This window comes from Nannospalax galili, unplaced genomic scaffold, assembly GCF_000622305.1.
Source record: "Nannospalax galili isolate Female #2095 unplaced genomic scaffold, S.galili_v1.0 scaffold1076, whole genome shotgun sequence".
NCBI classification, from domain to species: domain Eukaryota; kingdom Metazoa; phylum Chordata; class Mammalia; order Rodentia; family Spalacidae; genus Nannospalax; species Nannospalax galili.
Window position 1 is genome coordinate 46,449 of NW_008338348.1, and position 10,297 is coordinate 56,745.

The 10,297-nt window shown below is 48.7% G+C and overlaps 1 protein-coding gene across 1 annotated transcript in view; it reads left to right on the forward strand.

The window, feature by feature from the left end:
* The window catches only part of Slc2a9 (solute carrier family 2 member 9), a gene marked incomplete at its 5' end in the record, with an annotated part of 138,865 nt that overhangs the window by 43,846 nt on the left and 84,722 nt on the right, over positions 1–10,297 (forward strand). The window contains 1 exon segment of the mRNA XM_017798145.1: positions 6,562–6,694. Within this exon segment, the coding sequence (XP_017653634.1) occupies positions 6,562–6,694 (133 nt within the window).

Sequence of the window (10,297 nt, forward strand, 5' to 3'; positions counted from 1 at the left end):
TGATCGCCGATGAATTCTGCACAGGGCACTGATAGAACCTAGTAGAATCTGCACATAATTCTCCATTCAGCCTGCAGCTGCCAGGCCTGAAGGAGCTGCAACTTTACTTTGAGGTGTGATGGCAGGGAAAATCCCTGGGGGGGTCGGAAGAGCTAACCCTCAGACAGCCAGTCTCCCAGCTTCTTAAGTGATCTTGCATGAGTTCCCTGATCTTTTCATAGCTCAGATTTCTTGTCTCTAGACATGAAATTATAATAATGCTTCCTAAGGGAATATTATTCACGGTACTATAAAATATCAGCCTTTTAACTGGAAACAGCATTTAAAAACAAGTGCTACAAGTACATTGTCTGAGGGGCCTCCATCTCCATCAGCAGCATCGACGATCTTTGCTACCACCACTCGCTTCACCCAACACGTATCCAAGTCCGTGAGCACTTGCTTCAAGCACTGGGCAGATATCTCAAGGAGCAAAGACCAGGGATGGCTCTTGGAATGCTTAGTCTACTGGAAGAACGATATTATGAAATGGGATGGTATGTGCTTTTATAGTCTTGCAGAGATGCCATTCACCTACAGGATGAGAAACGGATGTCCACTGATAGCACAGAAGGACCGCTCTGAGGCTATCAGGGGAGGGGAAAGGGTGGGGAAGGGTGTAGGCATAGGTCATATGCAATACCAGTAAAACAGTGAGAATCTTTCCTGAAGCGGGGTAGCTCAAATCAAGGAGCCCGTGATTTGTCAGTGGGGCTGCACAGCAGGCTCCTGGGAAGGAAAGTGAAAGCCCCTGTAACACTTGTCAGAGATTAAAAACTAAACAAAACAAAATAAAAAAACACCACTCACGATATTGTTTAGAGCCCAATCAGGAAGACTTCTTTCAAGACTTAGCAGAGTGGATGGAAATTACTCTCAAGAAACATCAAGAGATTTAAATGACTTAATGGGATTCACGCAGGTCATTGTATTGGACATTACCTGGGGGGTGTTGGAAGGCAGGAATCTTGACCAGATACCGAGGGAAGGGACTCTTGCTAAACCAGCTTAGTCAGGCTTGGCTGAAACTAGAGTTCATAGAAATGCACAGGTACTCTTAGGAGAAGATTCAAGAACCTGACTGAAGTTTGAGTGAGCAGAGCATCTTTCATAGAGCTGTGAGCAGGAGGAGATTTGGAACTACAGGCTCTTCAAGGTGCCTTGTTGGGCTCCCCAAGGAAGGAGCTCTGAGGTGGAGGCTTGTGGACAGGAGGTTGACTAGGGAATGTGCTCAGGTCAACACTTACAGGGGAGAAGCAGGCACCTGCTGCAGCTCACAGCCAACAGCCTCCAGAGAGAGCTTCTTAGTTCTCGGCCAGCACCAGTGTGCAGTGGAGGGAATGATGGCTCTGGGATGGTGAATCTCAACTAGAGTTTGTAAAGTATGTCAGCTGTGATACCAAGCAACCCAAAGTCTCTCGAAGATCTTAGCTTGGGTATATAAAATTAAAATAAAAGATCGCTGGAAAATAGGCTCTGACTGGCCGATGCATTGGGTACTTTCTTGTTGCTGCAATAAAACACCCCACAGAAGCAAGTTAAGGAAGGTTTTGTTGGCTCACAATTTGAGGGTTCGGTCCATCATGACAGGGACAGTATGGTGGCAGCTGGCCACGTTGCATCCACAGGAAGCCGAAGAGGAATACACATGCTTATTCCTTCCAGGACCCCATCCCATGGGATGGTGCTACCCACAGTTAGGATGGGTCTTCCTACCTCAGTCTACTCTAGGAATGCCCTCATGGATGTACCCAGAGGTCTGTTTCCATGGTGATTCTAAATACCATAAAATTGGTAATCAAGATTAGCCATCATAGGAAATAATAAAATACACAGCATAGTTAATACACCAGCCCCATGGCACCCAGCTTGGGGGTTAGTGAGAGTGAATTTCACCTCCAACTCACCTCCAAAGCAGGGAACTGAGTGTTAGCCATGACTTTCATAGACATCCCGAGAACCATGACCCCGGATGTCTTGGGGCTGTGGCAGAGCATAAGAGAAATGCAATGCCCCACATTGGGACAGCTGCAGGGGAGGATGGGGGATCCCATGGGCAGGACCCCCCAGAACCCCTGGACAGTGTCACAAGAAGAGAGCATCAGCATTAAGCCCATCACCCCAGAGACCCCACCACACTTCTGAAGAACTATGACCCTGGCTGGTAAGCCAAGGAAGAGAGTAGAGAAGGGAAAAGCAAGTGGAGAGACTCCCATCCGACTCCACCCCAGTCCTTCCTACTGTGGGATCCTGGCCCCAAGCAGGCTTAGAGGGATGTGGAGGATTTGGCATTCAACTTATTCAATAGGTCGGTACTATTTTAGACTGGCTGCCGAAATGTCTAACTGGAAACTGAAGCAAGGACCCTGCTTGGTTTGTAGGACTGAGCAGAACATACCCAAACCGTTGCAATGGGCAGGGGACAGAAATATCACAGACTCAACTTTAAAGGAACATAGGAAACAAAGGTCAAGGTTGTATTTTGAGGACATCATGAACCATGCTTGTCCAACACCAGGGTGCATTTGTAAAGCACCAGAACTCACTGAGAGGCTCATATAAACATCAGCTGTTTTTTAATCAGAGCCTAGGTATGAAGAAACATAGAGAAAATCATCCTGTTGAATCCCCAAAGAACCTCGGAGATAGGGTAGCATCCCTACCTTTCCACAGTGGGCAGCGCCCAAAGCTGGTCCTGCCAGTGGCCAGTGTGGCCCGGTTACCTTCATGCCCCTGCTCCACTTCTCTTGGAGCCTGGGCACTTTGTAATGCCCTTTATTAAGAACTTGACTCTATCCACACTGCCCACTCTACTTAAAATGTTCTGCTGCCTCATTATAGTCCAGGAGGTGGTTTATAGAAAGGACCGAATCGACAGCCCAGAAGTAGGACCTCGAAGTCTGTTTTAAAGATGGAAGCCTTGTAGATGATAGAGAAGATAAAGAGTTATTGCAAGACCCATATGCCTTACTTGATGAGCAGTTAAATATTGTCTCGGCTGAGCACTGGAGAGATGGCTCAGCAATTAAGAGCCCTGGCTGCTCTTGAAGAGGATGTGAGTTTGAATCCCAGCACCCACATGGCAGCTAACAACCATCCATGATATCCAGTGTCCTCTGTGGGCACTGCATAACACAGGTGCACCTCCATGCATGCAGGCAATACACCTACACACATAAAATAAAAATAAATTTAAAAAATTAAAAAACATCTTGGCTGACAAGACTACCCATATCTCTCCTGAGAAGAACAACAGGTTTAAGGACTGGCCAAGGTCACGAAATGGAGCCCCTCCCTGTCCCTTCCCACCTTCTGAGGTCCTAACTGGCCCCACAGACTCCTCTGAGACCAGCAGAGGTGGCAACTTTTGGTCCTGCCTAGACAAGTAGCTCAGGGTTGTCTGTTGGTTTAATTAGCTTTCAAAGTAGCCGGTTTCCTTATGCATTTCACTCATACTTTGTTTTAGTTCATTCCTCACACTATGGTCTTTCTTCTCAGGTTCCCTGACCCCCTTTCCCACGTCCCCTCGGCCCCCAGAACGTTCCCCTCCCTTTCATGTCCCATAGCTTCTGTTACCCTCCCTACCACCTCCCTTAAAGTCTCTTGTTTCCCTTCTTATGGACCCCTTTCTAGTTCCTGGTCTTCACCCACATTTACTCTCACCTAGATGCATGCATTTAACAGAGAGAGAGAGAGAGAGAGAGAGAGAGAGAGAGAGAGAGAGAGAGAGAGAGAGAGAGATGTATGGGGGGAGGGGGGGTGTAGCACTGAGAGAGAGAGAGAGAGAGAGAGAGAGAGAGAGAGAGAAGAGAGAGAGAATATGAATATGGGGTACTTTTCTTCATAAGGTTTCCTTGAATTATATGGTTTTAAAACAGCCGGAGGGTGCCCTCTAGGAGTTCCAATTGATCTCAGTCGAAGTCCTCAGCCTGTGAGAAAGCCCCACCCCATTTGTTCCTCCTACAAATGAGGCTCAGACAGCTACTGTGTGCCTCACCAACTGCCCTCCCTGCAACCTAAGAGGCTGGGTCCTTGGCTCACTTGGGACAATGCCCAGGAGCACCATGGCCAGTCATCTGGGCCAGGGCAGATGGAAGAGGTCAAACCCAGCTTGCCCGACTCTAGCTGGGAGCTTCTGGTGACCTTGAAGGCTCCTCCCAGGTCACCCAGGCACATCTTGTCTGGGATCCAAAACTGGGCGCTCAGTCACGCGTTAGGGCGAGGCAGCCTTGGAGAGCCTTTTCCTTTCTTCGTGTTCCAAGTGATATGTGTGAGCAGTGGACTTGACAGAAGGCTCTGAGAAGGCTGCTGGAGGTTGGAAGGTGATCTCCAGGATGCGCCCCTTTCTACCAATCAGGCAGTGTGTGCAGCCCCTTGCCAAGTCTCGCCCATCCCCTAGCCCCTCCCAGGAACACAAATGCACTGGACGTGGTCATTCGTTGCGTTTTATAGACAAGGAATCTGAGGCATGGCATTTCGGGAACTTGTCCGTGGCAGTTGTAGCTGGAGTAGAGCCTTCACCGCTCACTGGGTGGCCCGGGGCCAGGCTGCAAAGCCCTCTTCAGTGAGTGGTTATTAGTGCTGTTCTCGGTGTGCTATTTGTATGTAATCTACACACGTCCACCCGTACACTTTAGCTCATCTCAAGACTCAGTATAATAGCTAATGCCACGCAACTGCTATACAAACAGCTGCTGCACCACATCGTGTGGCGGATAATCGCAGGAAAAGAAGTCTGTGGTGTTCAACGCAGATGCATTTTTTTCGTGAATATGTCAATCCACACTTGGTGGAAACTTCATGGGAAGAGCTGACTGGCTCTGTCCACTTTTCTACCATGGTTTGAATTTTTAATATTTATTATTTTTATTTTGTGTGTATGAGTGTGTTGCCTGCATATATGTAAGTGCACCCATGTCATGCAATGCCCACAGAGGTCAGAAGAGGGCATTGGTTTCCCTGGAACTGGAGTTACAGATTGTTGTTAGCTACCATGTGGGTGCTGGGAACTGAACCCGGATCCTCTGCAAGAGCAGCCAGTGCTCTTAACCACTGAGCCATCTCGCCAGTCCCTGGATTGAATTTTTTTCATTGAGAAATAATTTACGTACCAGGGCATTCATCCTGTTATATAACTGTGGTTTTTAGTATATTCACAAAGTTGTACCAGCAGAGACTTATTATGTATGTCCAGACTATTCCACGGTTCCTGACGGATGCCCATCCATGTCCCTTGGTGCTCCTCACCTGCTGCTCACTCCCCCTGACCCTCATAGCCTGTTTGATTTCTGTCTGTTCACATGGTCTTCCAGCCCCAGGTCTCTCCAAACTTAAAGGCCAACATTGGTCTCTCCTGTTCTTCAAAGGATGCTGGAAGGACTGTGCTGGCCCCTGAGCTAGTGCAGTTTAATGAGTAGAAGTGGTCACAAAAAGGGGAGCAGCATCAGAGTCACATTGGGATCAGAACTGGGCTGATGCTGGCCGGGCGCCCCCTGGCAGGTCCCTTCCCACAAGCTCTGAGCTCTGTAGAGGTCCCCATGGCTACACTCTGGTGCATTGGAACTCTCATGGGATCTCTACCATCAGAGCTCACAGTGGGTCTCAGAAGAGCTGACAGGGACATTCTCCCTCCTGAGAGCCATCACAGGAGACAGGTGGCTGAGGGCCGAGGTTACACAGGCAGGTGCATACACCAGAGGATTCTGAACGCCTCAGGCCTGAAGACTCAGGCAAACCTTCCCCCGCTGTGGGAAATCTTTTCAGGTCTCAGACGGCTCCTTCTCTCCTTGGCTGCTTCCTTCTCCCATCTTGGGAAATAAAACATGCCACATGTTCAGCTGGGAGCCCAGTGCTGTTGGTCTTCTTCCCATCAGAACTCCCCAGGGTGACACACTCCTATGCTGGGGGCACAGTGGGAGTGGATTTGTAAAGCTGGGTGGCAAAGACTGGGAAGGGTGCCACCAGGAGCTACATGATAGCCTGTGCATTTAAACTGCACCAGGATGGAGACACTGTTCATGGTGAGTCAATGGTGCACATGTTTGCATGCCCCCAAGGACTCTGTATCCCCAAAGAGTCCCCAAAGAGAGGCTGGGAAATCCTTCTCCCTTCCCCTCTCTTCACTGACAGAAGGAAAGTGATGGCTGTCACAGCAGGGGTCTTGGTACAGAGCTCACACACAAGCCAGTCTGCCTGCACACTCACAGGAGCCTGGGAAGAGCTCCAAGGGATGCTCAGGCTGCTTATGGTCGTGCAGTGTGGAAGGAGCAGCCATCCCTGACACCCCCTGAGTGGCCTGGCTGCCAGGGGCCACCTGCTTCCCAGACCTACCCTGGATGGCAGTCTCACTGCGTCCCGAGGACTCTTGAATGGGAAACGCTGTGTGCACAGGGCTGTAGCCTCATGGGCTGGGTTCCTGCCCTTAGTCCTTGTCAGTGGGGACAGGCTGAGCAGGGTGGCCTCTGCACAGTCCCCAGTAGAACAACCAGAGGCCTTGTCCATCACAGGTTCTTCTCCCCACAGGACAGCACCTGGCCATACCTGTTTGGAGTGATCGCTGCCCCTGCGTTGGTCCAGCTGGCCATCCTGCCCTTCCTCCCTGAGAGCCCACGATATCTGCTCTTCGAGAAGCACGACGAGGCCGGAGCTGTGAAAGGTAGAACCCTTTCCTTTTGTCTCAGTACCAGCCAGTGCCTGGGTCACAGTAGGGTGCCATGCTGAGGCCTTACACTGTGCTGAGTGCTGTACGACCTCCCCAGCCTCAGACACTCATCAGATAGCATCTCTGCTATCTGTGCTGGGTGTTGTACCACCTCCCCACTTCACCTCCCCAGCCTCAGACACGCCTCAGCTAGCAGAGCCTCTGGAGCAAACAGAGAGAAGCTGGGAAAGAGCCTATGAGGTCTGACTCCAGAGAGTGTGGACTTGCTGGAAGAAATTGAATCCTCCTGTGGAAACAGACTACCTCCTGGCCTGGGGGCACACCTCTCCACCTGCCCAGTTCTGCTCAGGAAGGAAAAGGGCTTTAATTACATGAAGTCAGAATAGGTAGTGTAGAATGCCATCAAGTAAGCAAGGTTTTGAAGATCGAGTCCCTCACACAATAGGAAGAGAGATATCTATATAGTCAAGTATGTGTATTTTATTATATACACCTTAAACATCAGAAACATGACCAACATTACACCTATACTTGGCAAAAAGAACAAAGATATTGGCCTCGGGTTGAAATAGACACTGAAATTTGCATTTGTACCAATAATAATACTGATTTCACTCCAGTCCGAAAACAGTGGATATTTGCTGTGCTGGGGGTGGGGTGTGTTAGGCAATGGGAAAGATGGGAGCATTAGATTGCATACCCACCCTCCAGGAGTGGTGGGAGAGGTCTGTTAAGATGGGTAGACTTGTCTGAGGGAAGAGGTTGGTGGTTGCCTAGCATGTGTGAATCCCTGGGTTCAACCCCCAGTCCCCCAAACAAACAAAGGTCGAGGTATAGTGGTGTATGTCTGTAATCTCAACACTTAGGAGGCTGAGGTAGGAAAAGCCCTAGGAGCTCGAGGTCAACCTGGCTTACAGAGTGAGACCCTGCCTCAAAAGATGGAGGAACACACCCATGACTGACTCATCTGTATCGGTACTCACCTACACTAGCCCATTCAATCCTCACAACCATAGGAAAACATCACACTTTTTAAATTTTTATTTTATGTGTGTGAGTGTTATGCCTGCATGTATGTAAGTGCACCCATGTGGCACAGTGCCCATGGAGGACAGAAAGGGCTACTGGATCCCCCTGCACCTGGAACTGGAGTTACAGACAGTTGTTAGCTGCCTTGTGAGTGCTGGGATTCAAACTCAGGTCCTCTAGAAGAACAACTAATGCTCTTAACTGCTGAGCCATCTCTCCAGCCCCAAGAACATAGTTTTATTCCTGATTTAAGACAAAATCAAAAACAGAAACTGAGATGGACTCACTTGGCTATTGACACAGAGGTTGCTGATGGCAGCCCTGACCATGAACGTGGAAACCTGCACCCATGCCTGAATGGAGCTGAGTTGACATGAACTCAGCAAGGATAAATGTGGAATCCACAGTTAGAAGCTTGATACTGTGCCAGTGAACATGTGGGTTGAATCGAGCACGTGCGCACGCACACATACACACACACACACACACACACACACACACACGGGAGGAAGTCTGTATCTATTCAATTAATTTTTCTGTCAATTCTTTTTTTCTATCAATATTTAATTGAATTTTTGTGCATTTCATATAATACACCTTAATCATATTTAGGCCCCCTCCCCCATCTGCACCCCCCACTGGATTTCATGCCTTCTGTCATACACGTTAAGGCCTATTGAGTCAACTTTGTGTACCCAGATGTCCCTCGGTGTGAGTTCATTGGAACCTGGTCAGCATATCTAGGTTCACTCCTTTAAAGAAAATCAGTTCTCCCTCACCTAGCAGTGATCACTTCCCAATAGTTTCTCAGCTAACTTCCCAGTTCTAGGCTAGTTTTTATCTGATTGTGTTTGCATGTCACAATTGCTGTAAGATCACATGAGAAAGTTCTCAGGAACCCGTAAGACTCTGTTTCCTTATGGACACACACCAAACCTAGCTCTTAAAACCTTTCCACCCCCTTTTCCACAGTTGTCCCTGAACCCTGGGACTACTATACAGGGTCCCATCCAGGGACATGCACCCTGCAGTCTGTCATTTGCCACACTTTGGCCAGTTGTGTTCCTCTGTGTGCATCACCCTGTGTATGAGGGAGCTTCAGTGATGAGAGCTGAGAGACGTGTGAGTATTGTCTCTACCCCTTGTTCTGCTGTGTTCCATGATCCTTAGGTGTTCCATTGTAGATGTCACTTAGGGCTGGGCATCTCTGTGTGACCAGCTGTGGAACTCTGTAACAGTCTCCGTCTGTTGCAAAAGAAGTTGTTTGCTGAGTGGTGACTGGGATACTTGTCTGTAAATATAAGGATCCATATTTAGCATACAGTTTGAAATTGCGTTGGTCTAGTGATGTGACAGATGTAGGGCTTTCTCTAGGATCAATAACCATGACAATGACCAGCACAGCAAATTTTATTAGTGCAGCAGTGGCACTTTTACCTTGGGGTAATCAATAGCTATGTAATTGGACTTAAAGCCCACTCAATGGGAGAGAACTCATGTGTGGCACTGTAAACATGGCCAAATACACATGACTGGAGAGGTCATAGATCCTAATTAACTAATTAAAGTTTTTCTCTATTTTTGAGAATTTCATACATATATACAATGAAATAGGATCATCTCTACCCCTCATTTCCCTCTTCTAACTTCCCTCATGTCCCCTTCAAGTCTTTACCTTTTGATAACTCACCAGGATTAGTTAGCACCACCCATACGTGCATGGGTCCAGGGTCATCCACTGGAGCTTGGGAAATAGACCAGTGGCCACATCCTCAAAAATAATGTTTCTCCTCCTCCAGCAACTATCAACTGTCAACTCTTCAGTAAGTGATGGGGCTGGAGACTGTGTATCCATCTTTGCTGGAATGTTAATCTTGTGTAGGTCTTGCGCAGGTAACCACAGCTGCTGTGAGTTCATGAGTGCACTGGCCTGTCATGCCCAGAGGACAGCATGCCACAGCCGCCTCCTCATCCTCCAGCTCCTGTAGTCTTCTCCATGTTCCCCAAGCTTTGTTGGTAGGGTTAATATAGGAGTCCTGTTTAGGGCAGAGCTCTCAGCCTCAATCTCAGCATTTTGACTTCTTTGTACCTCTCCATGGACTGCTGCCCACAGCAAAAGAAGCGTCTCTGACCAAGGCTGAGAGGAGCCCAGGTCTGTGGGTATAATCATAAATATTTAGAAGGCACAATTTGACAGTATGACCATTTAGCACAGTAATAGAAGTTCTACCTTAGAGCTGGGCGTGGTGGCACACACCTTTAATCCCAGCACTTGGGAGCAGAGGCAGGCAGATCTCTGAGTTTGAGGCCAGTCTGCTCTACATAGCAAGTTCCAAGCCAGGAAGGAAGGAAGGAAGGAAGGAAGGAAGGAAGGAAGGGAGGGAGGGAGGAGTAATAGAAGTTCTACCTTAGAGCTGGGCGTGGTGGCACACACCTTTAATCCCAGCACTTGGGAGCAGAGGCAGGCAGATCTCTGAGTTTGAGGCCAGTCTGCTCTACATAGCAAGTTCCAAGCCAGGAAGGAAGGAAGGAAGGAAGGAAGGAAGGAAGGAAGGGAGGGAGGGAGGG